This window comes from Tyto alba, unplaced genomic scaffold (assembly GCF_018691265.1).
Source record: "Tyto alba isolate M040663 unplaced genomic scaffold, T.alba_DEE_v4.0 Super-Scaffold_40, whole genome shotgun sequence".
NCBI classification, from domain to species: domain Eukaryota; kingdom Metazoa; phylum Chordata; class Aves; order Strigiformes; family Tytonidae; genus Tyto; species Tyto alba.
The window spans coordinates 27179230-27202247 of NW_024881316.1; the positions used below are offsets into that span (position 1 = coordinate 27179230).

The 23018-nt window shown below is 33.7% G+C and overlaps 1 protein-coding gene across 2 annotated transcripts in view; it reads left to right on the forward strand.

Annotated features, from left to right (window-relative positions):
• The window catches only part of CSMD1 (CUB and Sushi multiple domains 1), a 1179538-nt gene extending 1157230 nt beyond the window's left edge, over positions 1-22308 (forward strand). Inside the window, exons 65-70 of one of the 2 annotated variants that reach the window (XM_042802880.1) lie at positions 608-652; positions 4785-4946; positions 5986-6098; positions 6822-6909; positions 14691-14823; positions 18679-22308. In XM_042802880.1, the coding sequence (XP_042658814.1) occupies positions 608-652; positions 4785-4946; positions 5986-6098; positions 6822-6909; positions 14691-14823; positions 18679-18838 (701 nt within the window). In that variant the 3' untranslated portion in view covers positions 18839-22308. The remainder of the gene's footprint in view (positions 1-607; positions 653-4784; positions 4947-5985; positions 6099-6821; positions 6910-14690; positions 14824-18678) is intronic. The other variant, XM_042802881.1, reaches the window with a different exon arrangement.
• The last annotated feature ends 710 nt before the right edge of the window (positions 22309-23018 follow it).

Below are 23018 nucleotides of genomic sequence, written 5' to 3' on the forward strand. Positions count from 1 at the left end.
AAATCAAAAAACACATGGAGGACCAAATCTTCCTATGGGACATTAGTCTTTTTAAAGTGGCTAATGATATGAGGCCACAACTTGACCTAGGGTCAATCAACATAACTCTGTTGAGTGTACCAGAAATACAGCAAATGATACTGGTTGTCATCCTTTCCCATGATATCTGGTCCTGTCATCTTTATCCACCTATATAGGTTTTGCTGATTTGTGTCATAAATATATCAATCTTTATTAACTCAATTTTTACTATATTTAATATATTATTATTCATAATTAGATATAGTATTTTTCCCCTCTATAAGGCTCTCTTTTATAGCATTGGAGCTGATATAAAAATATTAGGCCTAAATGTATGAAATACTTGACTAGCCAGACAATTTACCACAGAAAAAATGTTGTTTACCTAAGTTATTTTCTGATAGCTTTGTGTAAATGTATACATTTGAACATGTAAAGTATTCCAGAGCAGTTATTTCTGTTTTAAATATGGATAAGAGATGATTGCATCCATCAGCTGTTGTTTTAACATTCTATTAAAAAAAAAAAAAAAAAAAGAAACCACAAATATGTTCATGAAAATGATAATTTGTCTTTTTACTTGTAGGTAAAGGAGTGAGAGAAGTTAATGAAACAATAACTAAAACTCCAGGTTTGTATACAAGAAGAGTTTTAGATCTAAATAAATTAAATTGATTTACACCCTAGATTGCTATGGATAATAAAACTATTTCCAATATTTAACTTAAGAATTTATTACTCATTTCAAATGAATATAAATGTTGAGGTCTTTCATAAAAACAGGTGTCATGTAAAACCTATTATATGAAATTACCAAACAGCATTTTTTAATTTCTACAGTACCAATTTTGATAATTGTACAGTCAATGTGCAACCCTGTCAAGCCAAAAAGATAAAGCATATATATACAAAACTCACATTTGATGTAGTTTTATATCAGAGAGATTGCTATAATGGAGAGCCTTATAATGAGAGTAGACTATAAATGTAGATGTTGTGTTCAGTCAAAGTTCTGCCTTTTACATTGCAAGTGTTGTAAGAAACCACAGAAGAAAACCCCAAAACCTGTTTTGGAAATTTTGATGGCCTTCATTTCATAGAAACTCTCGAGGTACTCTAACATAGGGTTTACTAAACAATGTGAACCACCAGCAGCAGGCAAACATTACTGCTGATTTTCTATGCCTCCTCATGATCATGTGTGCAGTTAACGTTTTCTTCCTGCCAGTAACAAAATAGACAAATACATCTGAGAAATCATTGACATAGATCTTTTTAGGTTGAATCATTTTCAGAAAATGAAAGTCTTTATTTTTTTTATTGATTTATTTAACAATGAGCAGACTTTTCACCAAATAAATGAGCTTGCAACTCTATATTCTGAATTTTAGAAAGCTGCAGGGAAAATAAGATTAATGGTTCACACTCATGGCAGTTCACAGAAGGACTCTGTAGAGTAGATAGGATAAAAAGGTATTTCTGCTTATAATTAACCTTCCTGGTGAGTTTATTAGTGAGTGTCAGGTGAAACCATAAATGAGTTCTTCTCAAATGCATTATTTTTACAAACTCACAATAAAGCAGGATATAAGGTGCATTCATTATAATTAATATACAGTCTTCATTTGTTGGAGGATTCACCTCACTGAACACCTAAGATATACATTAATCTGCTACCACACAAGTTTTGACGTTTCAATGCCAAATTAATATATAGACCAAGACTCCAAATATATTAATTATGCAGAGTATCAGTCTCAATTCACACCACATACTGTCCCTTATAACTAGTTTTGATAAGTAAGAACTATCTGAAAGGCATTTAAAAAAAAAAAAAAAAAGAAATGTTATGATTGAAAGATTGAAAATGACAAAAATAGTAAGCAGAGGACTGAAACTGTAAAAAATGAAAGTAATTAACGGTGAAAAGTTTTCAGTTGTTTTTAAAAACCAAGTCTGCACTATTAGTGTATCTTTTTAAATGTGAATTCTCTTTAGTATAGAACCTTATGTATTTTGGAGCATTTTTTTTATCTTGTTATCTTGGCTTTTGGTAGAATTCTATTTGCTGATATCTGTATTTTAAATGGAATAAAGTTAATGTTGTTAAACTAGAGGTTTTGTAACAGAACAGATTCATGTTCTGATCTCCCAGCTTTGGATATCTGAATACAAATTATGTTTATTGTTGTTTATTAAATTGCTATCTTTTTTTTTTTTTTTTGCCAGAGTTAATGTTTTCATAAGCAATAGTAACTATCATTTTTACAGTAATGTAAATTGCAATTGAGTATAAGTTGCAACTAAAGAGTCCTCACAATACCCATGTGAAGTTTAAGAGCTACAATAGACTGTTTGGTTCCCATGGTTCTCACTGATTTGTATAGTCTTTGCAAAAATATTTAGGCAGCTGTTTTAAAGAGTAGCCATGGATTTCCCCATTTGTCCCATTCCAAGGAGAATCCACAGTTGGTGCAATATTACTATAATGATACCCATTTCGTTTTTCTCATTCTGCATTTGCCCACAGTGGGTGGAAAGGGCAGGGACATTGCAAGGACTTGGCAGAATTGGGTCAGAGCCACACCAAATTCTCAGCAGCATCCATGGGACTGCATTTTAACCTTTTAAAAAAAGGTTTACTGGTGAAGCAGAAATGTATTTTCTTTCCCTACTGATTCTGTTCATCTGCAGCAAGTGTAAACTTTGTAAATCCTGAGTCAGTGGTACCATTTTGCAAAGATTAACAGCTAATATTGACAGTTAGTGTGGTTAGAGAAACTAGATACTGAAGATATTGAATGTGACAAAAGAAATATGGCATCTGCTCCTTTCCAAAAGCGTTACATAGTACCCTTCATGTTCATACCAATATTACTAGATGTTCACCTTCATGACAATAACTTCAGATGTACAATTTTAATTAAAAGAAATACCAAACTAATTTTAATGTATTTTTAAAATTCCAGTTTTCAAATTTAGTGTGTGTTACTACTGTAGCAAAGCAATGAGAAATATGTAGGAAACATATGTTGTTTTTGCAGGAAACAACATTTTTTGTGGCTTTTGCACAATTTGAAGGCAAAAGGCACTGAAAATGTTATTATCCTTTCTCTTTATAAAATGTGTACTAGGAAGTGTAATAAGATGTTTAAGAGACAGTCAGCAGCTAATTAGTCATCAGATTTTCAGATGTACTGCCTGTCAGTATGTTTTGTTGAAAGTATATGGTATTATTGACCTGGGTTTCTTTTTATTTCACTTTTGCGGTCAGTGATTAAGTGGAGAAGGAAATATTAATGGAATTTATTCAAAATGGATACACAGGATACCTACATTGATAATTTTCCTTCAATACAGAGAGCTGCCTTTACGTGTGCTCAGAGTTTGTTAAAAAGCAAAAAAATCCAATAATTTATTTTAAGTGTTTAGTTAGAAGAGTTTGAAACATTTCTAATATCAGTCTTTAGCTATTTAGCAAGTGTCACTTGAATTGGTCATAGATAGTAAGGGTGAATTTTAAGTTGCTAGGGCTGTTGTTTTGTCAGGATCTGATGTGATTGGCTAAACATTTCTTTTTATTAAGTTTTATTTTGATAATTAAAGCTTTACTTCTCAAATTGTAATGCTAGAGAAAAGCTTAGAACTAAGTGGAAAAATGTCTATTTTCACTTCTCAGAAGCTGCCAGGGAACACTGGGTGCTGCCTGGCCAGGAGGAGGGTTGGTCTCTTTTGGCCAGCTTAACTGTTTGTTTAACTTCACCATCACATTTGAAGGAAGTCTTCCACAGATTTTATAACAGCAAAGTATATGGGAGAAATATAGTAATATGTAGGGGAGAAATGAATGTTCAAGACATGTAGCACACTGTAAGTGTATCTGACAAAATCTTCTCCTAATAATTTTTTTCTCTTCTCCACTTCCTTTTTAATTAATGTTAATATTGCAGATACTGTTGAACAAGAGACTGTTTGTAATCTGTCAGTCATTGAGCCAAATATTTAAAATACAACATTTCATGATCTGTAAATAATTTCTTTTCTGTATAGAGGAAAAATACCAATAACTTCCAGTAAATTACCCAAATACATATAGTTCTTCCTATAATTCATGCTTCTTTTTATAGGATCTTTACTTCAGATTATTCAAACATCACTGTCTGAGAAACAGACCTCTATTTTAAACCAAAGAAGTTCCCTGCTCTGGCAAATTCACTGTTCACAAGTGCAGTAATATTGTATGGAGAAAGCATGCAGTCTACAAATGACTGATTAAAAGCTTGCGCTAAACTGTATCTGGAATTCAGTGATTTCAGATGAATATTCAGTTGACATTCAGTTTAAAATCACACACAGTGCTACTTTATTGGATTCATGAAACAAAAAGGATAGCCTAAAACAGTGTCCCCTTCCAGAAATCCCCAGTTTCAGAATGTTCTTTTTTTCATCATACCTTAAAGGGGAAGAGTCCATTGTTTCCCATAGGCTTGAGGACATTCACTGAAGCACACAGGCTATGAAGTATGAGGTTATTTAAGAACATGCATTGTAATGGATGGGTGTAGTATATTGTAGGCAACTGTGTGGAAAGGTCATCAGATACATTGTCTTTCCAGTTGTAAAATTTTTACTATAATACCTCCTTAGAACAGTGGATTGATGCTGTAACAGAAATAATGAAGAACATAAGTATGGATAGAAAGATTGTTACTTTATTGTAGTTTATTACTATTTTTGTTTCTTTTTTGCCCACTTTTATTTAGTACCCTCGGATGTGTTTTTTATAAATTCACTGTGGAAAGGGTTTTATGAATATTTAGGAAAAAGACATCCTGCTACTCTGACTGTTGATTGGTTCAATACTACAAGCAGCAAAGTGAATGCCACATTCATTGAGGCTTCCAACATACAACTCAAACTATCAGGTAGGTTCAGAATTTGATGCTAAAAAAGCTGTTATTTTTATTTTTTTAATTTGTTCAGTTTTGTTGTATTTTCTGACAAACACAAAAGAAACAAAACCTTTATGTTTTCACTAAAAAACTTTTTCTGCTTATTTTGCAAAAAGAAAGTTCCTAATCTAGTGGTCTGTACGGATTTCAGTCAATTTATATGCGGTCACCCACCTATTTTTCCCCTTACATTTCAAATAGATATTGAGGTAGGGTTTTTTCATCTTGGGCTGTTGGATAGTATTGATGTGTTGAACTTGCAGGCAATATTGAAGTGGCAGATGAACTGCATATAGGCATTTTAAGAACTGTGCCATTGAAAAGCTCCATTATTCAATAATGATTAATAACTGCCTTGAAACAATATGGTCTTGATAATGGCATAACATAAATTAGGTACAGATAATTAAATAATTTAGTAAAACATATGTACCTTTTAATCAACATCATTCATTCTTTTCTGCAAATGTGACAATGAAGTTCTGATTTAGCCTCTGATCACAGATATATTTAAAAAGAGCATTATCAGCTGTCAGTACCTTTTAAGGTCAAGAGTTCAGAGAGAATTTCAGCAGTTGACTGCCAAATAGCAACTTTTTCACTACACTATTCATATTTACTATAGCAATATGCTGCTGTGATGTAAGCAAAATCTAGCTTTTTCCAGTTTAAGGAAATTCCAGGCAATGAATTCTATCTGTATTCAGAAACGTAGAAATACTGTATGAAAAGACAAATGTTCTTGCTCATTTATGTATAAAATTAAACAGTACAAAACCAACTTTGCATTCTGTTATCAAATATGATGTGGGTAAAAGATCAGTAAAATAAGATCCTGCTATTACAGCACTTTAAATCTTGTTTTTTCCAGGTTATAAAATTCTGTTATTACAGAATGTTTTTTTTCCAAAATATTTGAGTTCTAAAACAATACACAGCTTTGAAAGGATATTTGAACAAACTAGTTGAAAATTTTTTTCAAAGGCATGTGTTACTTCCTTTATGTTAATAGGTGTTTACAAGAAAGAAGAAGCCCATTTACTCTTGAAAGTTTTTCAGATTAAAGGACCTAGTGACATTTTTGTGAGCAAGTTTGAAAATGACAACTGGGCACTAGATGGTTATGTAAGTAACCAGACTGTTATGGATAAAGCTTGCTGACTTTAAAGCAATTTGTGATTTTCTTTATCAGATTTTTTATATTACAAATATGGAATACAGTACTCTAGATATCATTGTAGAGATCACATTAATTTTATTTTCAGAAATATGTGTACAAAATTCTACCTGCCACTCCCATTCAAATTTTTAGTTTACTAAGGGGAAGGTGGAGTGAATCACCATATTTTGCCATGTTTTTGCCTTGCTTCTTAGATGCAATTAGGAATTTAACCTTCAGAAATATTGTCCTATTTCAGTTTGTTAAATAGTTCATTGTAATAAAATTACATTTAATCTTGAAGAAAAATAGTTATTTTACTCTTTGCATTTCTCCTTTGTGCCTCATGATGCTTTCTATGTAAAATAATTTAAAATCTGACAATTCAGTGGACTTCTATATCCATATACCCATTCAATTATATGTATGAGAGTTGAAGAATTTTAAAACCCAGCAGTATACATTAGATAATTTAAAGTCATTCCAGGTGTTATTTTGAAACTTTATTTAATACTGATTCAATCATAACATGATAAATATTGTATAAGCATAGAAAATTCACTAATATTATAAAGGATAAAAGTGAAAATCTGAGCTCCATATATCTGCTTGAAGTCAGAAAAACAAATGGCTAAACATTCTTATTTATTTGTTTCAGAAAACTTATTTTCTGTTTCAACATATTCTAGGTATCCTCAGGAATTGAAAGAGGTGTTTTTACCTATCAAGGTGATATACATGGAAAAGACTTTGGAAAATTTATGCTCCAAAGACAAGGTAAATGGATTCATAGAGATTTAATATGTATAATCCTTTCGGGTCTTGCAAGACTGAATTCAAAAGATGACTCAGCTATCTAGCTGAAGTAAGCATGTTTATTTCATGCCTTTGCTATTATAAAAAAATATAGTGAAATATGCATATTGGAAACATACAGTTCAAATCCCAATTTAACTCTGCTTAACATGTTTCTATCTAATGTTTTCTAGTATAGCAACCTAATAAGATGACTACAGGATGCTCTTAAAGAGAATGCCATTGCAACTGCTTGCTTTTCTGTGAATGTCTTTTGGAAAGAAATGGGTGTCATGCAATCCAAAGACATTTTCTGCTCAAATGTATAAATTGCAGTCAGAATCATGTAGGAAATTAAAAGGACAGAATGAACACTGATTTTAATAGCATCATTTGGAGAGTGCTTGTTTCTGGTGGATGTTTTCAGAATGTATATGTATCTAGATAGAATTCTACTTTTTTTGTCAAGAATATGAAATGAGTGACTAAGGTATGTATTACAGCTATGGGCTCAAGTACTCCAGCAGCTGGTGAAAAACTAGTTAACATACTCATAAAATAATTTGTCATAAAAAATACTAAAACATTTACTCAGGAAATATTTACTCATAAAATTGTTTTGGTAAATAACAAGTGTAAACATCTGCATATCCTGATCCAGGAACTACTGCAGAGTGGTCAAAGCATGGTGTATATATATAGCAAAGTACTGGGCTAGGAGGAGGAGACAACCTAGACAGTATATCTGTAGCAGACTGCATCTACACTTTATAAATTGCCTTGGTTCCATTAACTTCATTGGTGATTTACCCAATGCCCTTTAAAGTTCTGCCAAAACTCCCTTGTATTTCTTTGCTGTATTAACTGCTGTAATAGCGGTTATGCTATGGATTTGCTCGTCTTGGCCATCTCTCAAATTCCTATATATGCTTAGTCACAAGGGGAGGAAACCTTATTCTTCAGAGTCTCAGCCTAAGAACTTCCAGTTACTGAAGCCAAATGCAGTTTCGGTCTTCAGAGTAAACTCTTGTACAGGACAGATTATTTGTCTGCCTATACTTTCATGTAATCCTTATCATGATAATATTTAAAATGCTATTTCTTTCAGATTTTAATGAGCACACTGTAAAAGTAGACCATCAAGACTTATTCAGACATCTGTCTTGTTTAATGGCTTTACATATTTCAAAACAGTGAAAGTACAGTTTTTTGGGTTTGCCTAGGAGGTGGGGTTTTTTGTGAGTTTTTTTCTTAAGATAGGCCAAAAAAGGTATCCATGGGTTGCCAGCTACCTAATAAGTTCAGTTCTGTGTGTTTTAGCACCGTTCTGGGTTTGACTGAGCAGTGAGGTTTTTGGTAGGAGGGGAGGGGGCTACAGCAGTGACCCCCTATGAGAAGCTGCTCAAAGCTCCCTCAGTTCCAAGCCAGACCCACCTTTGCATCAAGGCCAAGACAATTAGCTGTGCCTCTGCAATAATGTTTTTAAGAAGGGAAGCTCAGATGAGGATCTGTGACATCTACATGAACACCAAGGTCAGTGGAAGAATGGAGGAGGAAAGAGGGGGGAAGGGTGGGGGATGTGTGCCAGAGCAGAGACCCTACTGTATGCTGTGGTGACACAGCAAGGTGTCCCACCCCTGCCACCCACGGAGGTCTACAGTGGAGCAGATGCTGATATACGGTCTATGGGGGCCCTGTACAGACATTTAAGGTGTTTGTGCCTGGAGGAAGCCAGGATACTGTGGGAAGAAGCAGCTCCCACTGTTGTAGTTCAGCGCTGGGAGGATTGCAACATGAAGGGATGTCCCACACTGGAGCAGCTCGGGAGGGGCTGCATTTTATGGGAGGGACTCCAGTTGGAGAAAGTTGTTGTTCTACACCTGAGCATCTAGGGTAATTCTGTGGCCTATGGGAGGAACTCAAGTTAGAGAAAAGTTGTGGAGGGCTGTCTCCTGTGAGAGGGGGACCACATTGGAGCAGAGGGAAGAAGTTCCAGAAGTTCCTCTCCAAGATTAAAAAAATGGCAGCACTGACTGCACTCCCCTTTCCCTGCCCCCTGTGCTGCTGAAGGGAGGAGGTGGAGATATTGGGAGCAGAGCTGAGCCTGGGAAGAAGGGAGGGATGAGGAGAGGTGTTTTCAGGATGTGGTAATGCTTCTTATTGTCCTACTCTGTCTGTTAAATGTTGTTGTTATTAGTGTCTGTATTAAATTTATATTATTTTTTTCTTCCTCTAACAAGTCTGTCTGTTGTCCATGACAGTAGTGGGTGATTCATGCCTCCCTGCCCTTCTCTTGAATCTTGATCCTTTACTTATTTTCTCTTTCTCAGTGCTGGGGGGAAATGGGGGAGTGAGTGGCTGTGTGGTGCTCAGTTGCCCTCTGAGATGAAACCACAAGCAGTGAAATGAATAACTCATGGGGGTAAATGAAGAACAAGAAGAATGGCAATTCAACAGTTACAGCATTCTCCAGTGAATGTATTCCATGGCAGATATCACCATTTAGAGTTGCAATATGAGAGCTCAGTTTTTATATTTTTATATTTTTATATTCCCAACGCTAATAAAAAGCTGAAGTGTCCAAATCACACAAGCATTCCTAGGCTAAGGGCCTCTTGTCTTCAACTTTGACATCTCAGCAGACAGCTTACTACAAATGTAGATACAGTTGCTTTTAGAAAATTTCTTTATGTGATTGCTAAATAGGCACTGATTTTCTATAAGGTGCTTGTTCTCTTTTGAAGAACCTACATCTAAAAGGAAACAGCAAATTTCCAGCCAACACAGATCATTACATTTGTCCATACTCTCTCAAATTCAAGAATAACTTGCTCTGTTTTAAATCTATTCTGTTCATGAATATTCTGCTAAGGTAAGTATCTCATATGTCTTCCAGCTGAATACTTAATATATTTCCATTTCTTCGGGAATCTAAATTATTTGCTGCCTTTACACTAAGCCATAACTATGCATAAACTATGCATGCACTGCTGCGTACATAATGTAATATGAAGTTATTCTCCTGCAAGCATACTTCAAAGAACAGCATTTACAGAGAAATATTTGGTTAAGTATGAAAGACCAACCTATTTGGTGAAGAAATCCCTAACACACAATACTAGAGAAAGACCAGGCTCAGTGGATATGCCCAGTCTTAGAACTTAATGACATGAAAACAAAAAGAACTTTGTTTCTAAGTACTGTTTATCCTCCTTCAGAAGAAATTCTATTTGCTTGTAGCCTTAGAGAACAACCCACAGAGAAGAGAGATCTCTGTTCTCAGTCTGCTGAAAGAACAGGAAATGTATATGACCCTGCTTAAAGGGCTCAGGTTGTGATACCAAATTAGTTAACCTGTTTTGCCAAGTAATCAGTTGTTGCTGGGGACTTTTTGTTTGTTTTGTTATGTTTAAATAACTTGGTCTCTAAAGGCGACAAGTTTGCAGCTAGGCTCAGTTTCTGTAATTGCTGAATGCCTGTGCCTTACCACTACATTTCTACGAGATGCTTATTCTAAAATCTTGGCCTTGTTCATTCCAGTCTGGACTGTCATTTAAAAATGTATGAAAAGGTGGCTTTGTGAGAAGAGAAACTTACTTCACCAAATTATTATTTTCCTATATTTATTTCCTCTAGGGAAATACAGTGATCCACTTCTCTTTCATTTTTTTTTTTTTCTCCAAAGTACTTTTTATCTTGTCTAGACTGAGATAACAAATATTGATGAGAAATATGGAATATGAATAATTAATCTGCATCTGTGATAAGTTAGATCAATGTCTGTGAAATACATGTTAATTTCTTGAAATTTATCAACCCTTATAGTTATTGAACATCATGAGACATGTGAATATTAAATTTCACTCTATAAAGTTGTCATCCCTCCTCTCCAGATCATTTTGCACAACTTTTGTAATACAAAAAGGAACTCTGCATCTAAACAGAAAACTCACAGCTTCAGAGTACAAAACAGTTGTGCGTTAGCTAATGCACGAATAGATAGCTAGCACTAAGGAGATATGAGACTATATATTAATACACTCCTCATACTCAATGAGGTACCCAGAGAGTCTTTGCCACCCAGCAGTTAACAGTCAAGTGAAGAAGGTCCAGCCTCTGTTGCTCATTGGAAGCTGTTGACTTGCTTTCCGTGTTGGCATTTTTTCTCTTAAATCCTTAAGCTGCTAACCATCCTTGTTTCAGAAATTACTCTTCTACCTTTAATTCTACTTTTCTTATCTTGAATGGCTTTTGCTGTTACACTTTCTCTCACTTCAATAGCAGTTCTCTTAGTAAAACTGAGCCATGCTGTGCTAATTCCAGATGGTTGAAACCCTGGACTAGGAGTTACAGGGAAAATGCATTTAAAAACTCCAGGCAATGATAAGGAAATGCTCTTAATGAATATTTTCTTACAAAATAGTGGGTGTCGTGGTTTGAGCCTGGTTGGTTTGAGCCTCCCTGATTCCTGTGTCCTTGTGCACGGACAGAACATGGGGAGTCAGAGAGTCCTTGAAGTCTCAGTAGCAGCTGAAAACATCAGTGTGCTATCAGCATTCTTCCCATACAAAACCCAAATCTAAATCCAAAACACAGCACTCTTCTAGTTCTGGAAAAGGAATATTAACTCTTTTTCAGCCCAAACCAGGAGACTGTTTTTTTTTTTTTTTTCTAGTATGCATAAAGGAGAAAACTCATTAACAATCTACAGGATAGAAGTACATGGCTTGTGCAATAATGACTTCACTGTGCGTTATCAGAATTTGGACTTCATCTGACTGCTGCTATTTTTAGGAGGCTAAGGAAACCCCTGTTATTCTGTGAAATGTTTAAAAAACATTTATAATCTTACTGAATATCTCTCTGTTAAATAACATGTTTTCTAGTGACAAAGTATGGCTTTCTTAATGAAAAGTAAACCAAACTATCTATTGCAGTGTGTGTGTGTGTGTGTGTGTGTCCGCATGTGTCCACTTTTCTAGTTTTAGCTGTGGTAGCAATCAGTTCCTAAATTAGAGCAGTACAATAGGCTTTCCTATTTCTCATCATGATAATGTTGTCAGAAGAAATACAAAGTTCTTATTAGAATATGTTTAATCATAAACAGCTCTGAAAATGATTGTAATAAATAGACCAGACTGTGCTCTCACTGAGTCTCATACATGAATAAAGTTCAAATTATCCAGAACTGCAGCAAAGTTTCTCTTCCATAATGAAAAGCAGACCCAATGCACAGTATGAACCTGGTAAACACTTCTCCAATGCTAATTAAAGGTTGTAAACTTCAGTTAGAAATTTCAAACTTGGTTACTCTAAATGTGATATTTTAAAAACTGTAGAATTATAGAATATTAAATCACTTCCAATAGAGTTTTGAGTACTAAGTATTAGATGTGAGTCAGTTATCAGACAGAGACAACTTAAAAAGAAATTATCTAAATATAAGTTTGTGCCTAGTTTTACATATTCAGTTACACAAAAATTGTATTTAAATCTTTACAAAATTCCATACCAAAATATCATACCAAGAATTTTTTATTATGAATTTCAAACTACTGTTTTCTTTTAGATGAAATCTGATTAGATATTTTATAAATTTTCTGCTACTTATACATTACAACATATCTGTCATATGTGCCATGAAGATAGTTTTGAGATATAAATTAAGAGCTCATTGATTATACATATTTCTGTTTATTTTGTACTCAGTTAGAATTTTAAATAAGAATTAGAATATTAATTCCAGGTTTTTGCTGATGTAAGCTGACTACAATGAATTTGATCATTACCATGTTTTTTATTAATTACTCCAAATAATTGGAAAAACAGCTGGGGATTGTGATAGTAAAGGATGAAGACAGTGATAACTACATGCAGCTTTTTAAACTTCTATCACTTCTAACCAATAAAAAATTCAAAGGAGCATTTAAATTAACATTTCTTAAACTTTTATTAACTGTGATAACTACTTGATCCTATCTGTCTTTAATTTAGATTGGTTGGAGAATGTCTAGTACATGTGCAATACAATACAAATGCATAAAATTATGCCACCAGGCTTTCCACACCTTTAGTGTTGGGACAAATATTGAATTATTGAAGTCCAAAAATATTTATAATACACTGGTTCTACTCCAAAAGAGTTGAGTGTTAATTAAGATATTCCAAAAAGTGTAATAAAGCTCATAACATGAGAAGTGTGATAAACCTCATAACATGATCCCAAACATCACAGTAGTAGATTTATTAACGTGAGAAGGTTTGCCTTCACCAGTTCTGCAGAGAAATATACAGAAGTCTGAAACACGACAGAAGATTAAGGGAGTGAAAAATGTTGAAGTACGGTACTTTGTCATGTTTAGTGATCAAATATGGCAATTCTGAAATTCCTACAGAGGCTGTCTTAATTTTAAAGAGAACTTAATTGCTTCATAGAAATTAATATATTTTGTAAAATTAACTGCACAAAATGTGTTATAATATTAGCAATTGAAATGTCTGAGTTTGAAAAATATCTAACAGAACAAAAACTTTCCTCTTTCCTCTTTTGCATGGAGCTTGAATTGCAAGAAATCTTAGGAGAATTCTTTGCTTCTTTCTGAGATTTGTAACTTACTTAGATATTTTAGTAGACTGCAAAGGCTGTGTCTTTGCTATATAACTGGTCTGTGCTAGAGTCCTAAAAATACTGATGAATGTTATTGCCATCAGTGAGGGAGCTATGGTGTTTAAGACCGTGTATACTGGTGGGTTGGAGCATTTCTGAATGGTAAACACCAGTGTCTCCTATACTTCTCTACTAACATCAGCAAAAATATCTCAGAATAACAAGCCTAGATATCTGTTCCAGCCCCATCCTCTCTGTACTTTCCCTCTATTCTGGTCTATCCTCCTTGGATAAAATTTATATATTGCTCTCTGAATAGCTGTGAGTTCAAACTAGCAACATGGACTTGACTCTTAAAATATATTTTTTTCCTTTAAAAAATGTCTACATTTTTCATTACAAAATTACATTTCATTCCTCACAATTTGAATTGGACACTATCTAAGCAATTTAAAAATGTCTGTCTTTATACTGGTGGAAGATTGAGTTCTGCAAAATGCCTTACAGTCAGAGTTATCATCTTGTCCACAATGGGAATGCAGCAAGGCCATGTCACAGGCAACTGCCTTTGCATTCTCTAACACCTTAGTTTTATCCCAGTGCATACATAGCTGCCGGAGTCTTTAAAACATGCTCATGTCTCACCCCCAAAAGAGGGTGGTAAAGCAGCTGAGACATGCACACAGGTGCACAGACTCGAGAATGACACTGAGCCAGCTAAAACCATTGTGGTTTATTGCAGTTACCTCAGTTTTCTCTTCCTTTTTTATGTTTGGTGTGGTCTTGCATCACATGTTGTTTCTAAGCTGAATATTAAAACTGCAGGCATAGAATTATTTTTGAAGTATTAGTGTTTTTTCTGCAGATGATATGTAGCTTAATTTATTAAGTTAGTGACTCATGAGAGGTGCAACTCATAGTTATTTTACCTGCTGAATATTGGTTTTAATTAATTAATAATTAATATCAGAATTTAATAATTCTAATAGTTATTGATACATTATTAAGTGGTATTAACAAGATTTGTACTATGATACTGCATCCTGTTTATTTCATGTTTTATCAAGACACCATCTGTTTTCATTCTTGAATAAAAAGAGAACTGTGAGGTCAATAGCCTGGGAATTTTATTTCTGTCCTTTTTGTTTCATTTCAGGTCCTTTAAGTTCAGACACAGACCTTTCAAATCACTATTACGGTACAAACAGCAGTTCTGTTGCAGCTGCCATCCTGGTACCATTCTTTGCTCTAATATTATCAGGGTTTGCATTTTACCTCTACAAACACAGGTATTGTAAATCTTATTTATTCAGTAACTTAATAAGAGTTTTGTCTTCATTTCAATAATTAAGTGTAATGAGAGAACACAATACAAAACCTTTCAAGAATATCTTTATTCTAGAAAGACAAATATTTCTAAGTATTCCCACAAAGGTGTTCAGTGCAGGGCAGTTCTTAATGGTGAACAATTAGAAAATTGAGTCACAGTCTTAAGAGACAAAGACCTCTCAACCTCCTTGGTTTGCTAGGCTGAATCAGATTGAAATCTCAGATCACGTGTTTTATTTTTTCATTTTAATGATTTATTAAATTGAATGTATGCTTCTTCTTTCAAAATGCTTATGAATATTAATTATACAAGCTGAAAAATCCATAAATCCCATGAGGGAACAGCCCATAATGAGACTACTTACAGTACATGCTGAATAAGCTAGTGAATACTGTTAGAATTGGCATCAGTTCAGCTCATATGAAACTTTTATATGTCATTAGATAATAGAATAAATCCAACCATCTTGTCTGAAATTTGGTGTAAAAACTGATATCTATGTATCTTTTAAATATTTTTTTCATTCTGAGCACTATTTTGCTAGGGCTTTCTGGAACAATTCTTATTTTTTTGTATTCATCTAAAATACTCTCTGACCCCCTTGTGTTATATGTAGTTTGTAAAATGGTATTTAACAGAGATGCTGACTTTTAATAACGTTTTTAAAAATGTTGCTCTGTAATCAAGATACCAAGAATATTTCATGATTGTAATAAAATCACATAGACAAATTGAAGTCCACCCTTGCCCTATGATAAACTGGACTGTTCACCTCCTCAGTATTAGATGATTTGGGAAAAATGAATTGAAGTTGGGCTTGAACCTGTGAATTGCAGTTAGAATTATACATGTCTTGAAATGTAATAGAGCCTTTTGGTGAAAAAAACCTGCTCAGGAAGAGCTGTCAACAATGTCTCAGAATGTGTTATTGTAGGATGCCTTTCTGATGCCTAGAGATCTTCGTTCTCAGATAGCTCCTGGTCTCCAAAGGGGGGTACCTAAACAGCAGCATGAAAGCACAGGCATTCAGATTGGGCAAAGATATGGAATGTAAAGGGAACATTGCTGTCACTTTGCTCTTATGAAGAGGAGGAAAACTATAATAAAAATTTAATAAAACTGTATTGTGACATTGGGGTACATTTTTTATTCTATTATGTTTGTTACCTCCTACATGAGCACTGGAGATTTTGTTTTCTATTTAGTGGAAATATATATGTATTTAAGAGAAATAAAACTTAGTCTCTGGATGAGCAGCTCTAATCCCAATGTTTATGGTACTGTTGGTGCAGAACTGCAGTTCTGCCTACCTTAATCTAATTTACATGCATTAGGTACTTGAAAGGGGACATGTTACTCATAACTGAATCTTTCAAAGAATATCCTTCCTTGTTTATATTTTCAAACATTTTCTTCCACTAAGCCACAGTTTTTAGAGGGGTTATAAGTGTAATATTTTCATCAGAAAATTAACAAGTTGATTACTGATGTAAAGTAGCTACTGATGTAAAGTAACTTTAGGTCACATTTATTCTCTTCAAAACAGAGGATGTTCCAAAGGAAAGAGAACAGAATCTGTGACTTCTGAACGGACTATCTTGTAATTACCTTAATGACCAGAATAACAACATGAAATTTTCACAACAGTGTGATAATAGTTATGCCCCTTGAGGCTCTTTATATCAGAGAATTTGAAGGTCTTCTTAGGGGACATTTTTATGGATATTTCTGCTGTGCATATGTCAGATTAATATAATCTAATTAAACCATGGTTGTTAAGTCTTTTTTTACACAGCTTCTGCACCTTTTATTTGACAGACAGGGATTGCTTCAGGAATAAAGAACATCTCAGTTTTTCCAAAAAACATTAAAATATACTTAATTGCTTACACTTAGGAAAATTCGTAGTTAAGATTTCTAAGCATGTTTTGTTAGTTCTAAAATGAAATATGAAGAAAACAACCATTTATGAGTAACAGAATTATTTGTAGTCTGTTTCCATTACTGACATCTTTGCAGTGATAGTCTTCCATATCTGCTATCCAAACCAGAATAATTTTCTAAAAAAAAGTTTTTCATGAATATTTTTCTGAATTTTTATCATTATTATTTTCTAAAATGTTTTACATTTTTTAAGCACCAAGCATCTACATTTTGTGCTTCTTCATTGAATTTCTTGCCCAATTTCAATTGTATACGTAAAATTGAAAATGTACATGTATAAAATTATATACTGAAACTCCTTTATATATATGTTTATATTATTTTATATGCTAAGAGATTTAAGGTTAAAGTAGTAAAATATAATGTAATAATATATCATTTTACTGGATATATCAGAAAATCTGCACAATTCTGTTTTATTTTTCATTTAATTATTGACTTAATATGCTCTAACAGAACTTTGCATAAAAATGTAAACATCCTTGAACCCTTCCTGGTAGTAAAACACTATCCAAAATAAAAGAGTGGTTACTGAAAGATAATTCTTTCTATCCTTAGATTTTTAAAAGTCAAAATTCATGTGAATGTTATGATTTAATCAACCTGATTACATATGTTTGGACATATAAAATTCCTGTTAAGTTATTTAGTAGTGTTTATTACTGGAAGTATTTATGGAAGTAAGCAGGAATGCTATGGCAGATCTATCTGGAATAATTGAAATTACTGACCCTTGTCTGAAGGTTACTACTACTAGCAGTGCAACATATTCTGGATACTGGAAATGTCAGTGCAAGGTTTGCCTGACTGCAGTTGTGCTGGCTGACTTTGCACTGACTTAGATTTAGTAGTACCCAGGAGACCTCTTAGAGCACTTCAGTGGTCCAACGCTAACTTCCCGCTCTGCAATGGTAATAAACATCTGATAGCAGCAAATCACTAAACTGTTCCCTCTACCTCTGCTCAAAAGCACCTAAGTCGATAAAGTCTGTGCGTCAATGTTATCAAAAGGATGAATTAGGAGGCGCTCACTCTCATCTTTCTAAGTACACCTAGTCATCGACTCCAAGTTTTTTAAATTGACAATTTATATTGATCAACAGCAGCACATTTGCATAGATGGTCCACTTGCCTTCCTAGGTATACTGTAAAAATTGCTGTAGGTAAAATCCCAAATCTCTAGAAAAATCAGTTTGAATATGCTTCATGGTGATTAAAATAATTCACCAATTAAAATGCTACCACATTTTTAACATTAATATTGATACTTTAGAAAGACAAGGATATATATTTGGAAATTAGTAAGGTGTTAGTTTAGGTAAGATAGAGTAAGTGTTTCCACTCTGTGTAAGGTTTCTTTCGTAGTCAGACTAGCAATCTAGAACTTAAAATGAAATCAGAAATGACTATAAATGTTACTCCTGCCAGAAAATAGAAATATTATCAGTTTGAACTTTAATTTTATTTGTAATTTTATTCTATGTTGTTTTACTGTTGGCTGCCAATTTTGACACTAAAAGCAAGCTATGAAATTGACATTCTTTTGGCATTTTGACATTTCCTTTTTTATAATGGAAAATACATACCTATATTTTGTCTGCATAGTCTCTGTGCTTTGTAGAATCAGTTTACCTGTTAGGAACTTGTCCTCTTCATGCTATGAAAAATATCTTCCAGACAGGTTTCTCTTACTTTTTAAGTCCCTGAAACATCCTTTATGGGTTTCCTTTTATCACTTTTAGACAGAGTCGTGCAACTTGTGTAGACAGGATGGAAGCACAGATAAAACTTGTAATAATTGTAGAATGTTTATTCTTAATGGTTACTAATGATAATTTCCTGTCTTTTTTTTTTTTTTTTTTTTTCCCAGAACAAGACCAAAAGTACAGTACAATGGATATGCTGGACATGAAAACAGTAATGGACAGGCTTCATTTGAAAATCCCATGTATGATACAAACTTAAAACCCACAGAGGCAAAGGCTGTGAGGTTTGATACGACTCTGAACACAGTTTGTACAGTGGTATAGCCTTCAGTGCCCAATATGACTGATTCATAGCCATACCTCTGATGGACAAGCAGTAATTCCTTTGGTGCCATATACCAGTTTCCCTTCTTCTCTTGGCTTTGCTGCTGTAATCTTTAACATCTTCTGTCAGCCTACATGCAGCTAAATTTTCTGGTAAAAATGTGTCAGTCTTCTGGGGATCAGGCAAAGAATATTTTTTCATCTTAAAGTTGGATAAAAATGCCTGGCTGCATCTGCTTCAAATCAAGGCACACTTTAAGGAAGACTGCCAAGTCATGCCAATTTGTCATATTTAATGCCTCAGACTTTCATATTTGTATGTGGCTGGATGCCTTTCAATGCATTCTTCTGGGCACTTGGATAAATCCTTTGAGTACTGTGACAAATGATAGCACCACAGATTACCCCTGGGAATATTCTGAAGAAATAACGCTCTCTTGAAGGAGAAGACAACCTTCCTTGAGGTTGCATACACCTGAAAATGCTTTACCATTGAAATCTTGCTAAAATTAAAGAAACTTACTGTGTATCTCATGCATAGGGCAGTTTGCCAATTTCCCAATCAACCATAATATTGCAAAATGTTAATGCACAATTTTTTTGCACTAGAGTGTTATGGATGAGTAAGATATTGGTAAAAATATACAGGGTTTCTACACACTGTCCATTGTATATAAACATTCACTCACTCTTTGCCAAGCAAAGCATTCCACAATAAATTTACTTGATATATTAAATTATGAGCCCCATTCTTAGCACCAGTTAAAATCTTGTGCGATAGAGGACAATATTTCTTTTGTCAATTTTTGACTAAATTTCTTTGTAAACATGATTAGAAGTCACTGGAGACTTTCAGCCAGAACAAGAGCCCATTTCAAAGAAATTTTAATTGCCAGTATTGTTTTCTTCTGAAATCAGTCATCAGTCACCATTGTCAGTATCATACTATTTAACAGCAGGGGGGTTAGCAGCTATTGCTGCTTGCCATGTACAAATGTGAATAGTAATTTATTTTAGATAGCTCATAAAGCCTGTGAGCCTGTGCTCATAATACAGTCTTCCCTTTTGCATTTTTTTCCATTTTTTCCTGTAATATGACATCATTTTCTGATGTTACATGGAACTAAAACACATTACAGTAGCATATGTAAACCCAGTGCAAATTGTCTATAACAAGCTGTCATTCAGTTTCTACTTTGAACAAAGAGAAATATTCAGCTATCTTTGTTTTCTGTGTCTTTTCATAATTTTTAAACACACTGCTTACTGCTGTTGTATTTACACAGTATGACAAAGTTTGACATTTGTAAATATAAATGATTGAGTAAATAATTAACATTTATTAGAATTATAGGTTTTATTGAATGAAAACAAAGAAACAAACAAAAAAATGCCATTAGGCAGATTAATTGAGTTGAGTTTTATATTAGGAAATTACAGGAAATAATGAAACAAAATCTGAATTTAGTCATAGAAGTTGAGCTCAGAAACCAGGAAAGTTGCTTTGCTTTTCTTTAAAATTCAGGGTCATTTTTTGTTGTTTTGTTTTAGTTTTCTGAATTTCAAACTGTCCTAGTGTCCAGTTTCTATCAAAAACTGTAGAAAAATGTTTATGAAATCCATATGTGTGTGGGTCTGGCTGTTACAAACAAAACTAAAAGGTAATGTAAGCATAATGCCAGGTTTTTCAGCTAATGTTGCAGAACACAAAGAAAATTTCAAAGGTAACCTTTGGTCAGCTTAACAACTCTACATCTGTTAGATGAAAAATACCAGCAATATAATACAGTATTGTAGGGCCTCCAGCTGTTATATTCTTCATATGAGCAAGAAACTCTGAAGAAAATTTAATAAATAATCCTTTCCAGTCAGTTCCTTGTTCATTTTGTTAGTAGTTTTTTGCTTTCTTTTTTGTTTGTTTCTGAGGTTTTTGTGCAGTAAGTTTCATTTATCTGTCACATTTCAGAGCCCTTCACATTTCCAAAGAAAGAACAAAATGATCAGATCAAAGTTGTTGTCCTGATCCTCCCCCATGTAGAGGAAGTCACTCTGCAAATGAAGAGCTTCCATAGGAACAGTGGGCCAGGGAGGGAAGTTGTTTTGTGATTAAAGTTTTTGACAGGTGTTCAAAATTGACATTACTGCTTTAGAAGTCTTTCTGTACTGTCAGTAGCAGAAAAATTATGGAGTATTGAAAACAAGCTAAGTAGCTATTATTGTTGTTCTCTACTCCTGTCCTTACACTGTATTCTTCAGTGACCTGTCTCACTATAACCACTGAGGAATGTGTTGCAGGAAAAGTTCCAGAAAAAAATAATAGTTAATTTATTCAATCTTTTGTCTTAGAGAGCCCAGATCCTGTGAATCCTTTATCCAGTGGTTCATTTTGGAGAGGTTATGTAAGGAGTGTTTGACACGAGTGAGTGTTCTTTGATCAAGGACATTCAGAATTGGGGCACACTAACAAATTATCCTCAGATGTTTGTTTAGAGTATTGATTAAACAGGAGGTTCAGACTGGAATTCAAGTAAAAGAAAACTCTCACAGTTTTATCAGTTCTATCCTCATCCTTCAACTGCATCTCCTCTGCTATGTTTGAGTCTTCTGTTCAGGTTGCCTCTCTTTCTCCTGAAGTTATTTTACAGAGGGCTGTGTATGCATGAAATTAGATATGGTGCTTCATTAGAATAAGACTCCTAAAATGTTGTGCAGTGGCCAGGTAATGGCAGCCAGGAAATCTGCTTTCTGAGATATATGCAGAAGACTTTTCCCCCAGTGTTGACTAGATCATTATGACGGGCTAATAATACATGCTATTCTTTTTTTTTTTTTTTTTTTTTTTTTAAAAAAAACAAAACAAAACAAAACAAAACAAAACAGGTTATGTGCTTCAAAGCTGTTAAAAACTGCTGCTTGTATCACACATCTTGCCTTTCTCCAGGCTAGCTGCAATAATTTTTTTTCTTGTGTAAAATATTTTGTAAACAAAGGAAAGCTGTTATTAAAAAAAAAAAAAAAAAAAGTGGGAGGGTGAGGGTGGGGGGTTGGGAAAGAACGCCGGCATTATGATCAAGTCAATCTAATCTTCATTCCCAGTATTTCATTCTGCCATTTCACTACATGCTGCTGTGACATGAAGTAGGTGCAAAAGAACTTTTTGTACAGAGATATATTTTTTATGAAGAATTTGTAAAATTATTAAATATGCTGTACTTTTTTGATTAATGTAGGTAAATTGTTAAAAATAAATGTTTTTACAATACAAAAAAATTGTAATTTTCCCAATAATGTAAAATTTACCATCTTTAGCTGATTTTCAGTTCTGATCCTATTACACATGTATTAATATTAAAGTGGCCTGTTAAAAATAAACAGTATTCTCTTTGGCAAAAAAAAAAAAAAAAAAACCAAAAAAAAACTATAAAAGATTGTAATATAGCCTGTGCAATTTCACCTACCTTGAAAGCAAAATCAGAGTTCTAATTAAATATTTAATTTTAGATTTTCAGCTTTTGTGTGACCTATTCTTATCAATTTTTTTCCTTCTAATTTCTTTTATGCTTTTAAATCTCAGATATTGATTTTTCATTACACTAAGTTGTTTGGTAGAATCTTAATCTTGTCATTTTAAATTTCCAAGAATTATGTAATTTGGCAAAAAATTTCAGATGCTGTCTAGTGAGATGTGATGTCCCTCCCGTTATCTTACACTTATGATTCAGATTTTAAAATGGGTCTTGGGTCTTAGGGTTTTTTATAAAAAAATAACCTGTTAATTCTTCCACAAGCCAGCACTCTACCTGTGGAAGGGATGGATCACATGGAGCCAGAGGTATTTGCAGTTCTAACATCTGAGAACTAGTTCTGCAGTCATTTAGATATACATACTTCTGTAATGAAAATACTTACATACATAAAGATGGTCACATCTGTTAGAGTTTTCAGAACCAAGACCTGAAATTTTAAATATTTTTTTAAAAAAATATTTTACTATGTATTCATGTAAAAGATTTATGTATCTGATTTACTTGTTGACAGCTTAAGAAAGAGTCAAGCTTCAAGAGCATCCTACACATTATTTCTTTGGGAATCAGTGGTAGTATATGACTGTGGTTCACTTCTAGAAAAAAATTAACAAATGTGCATATTCTTGCTTCCTTTCTCATCTTTGCAACCTGTC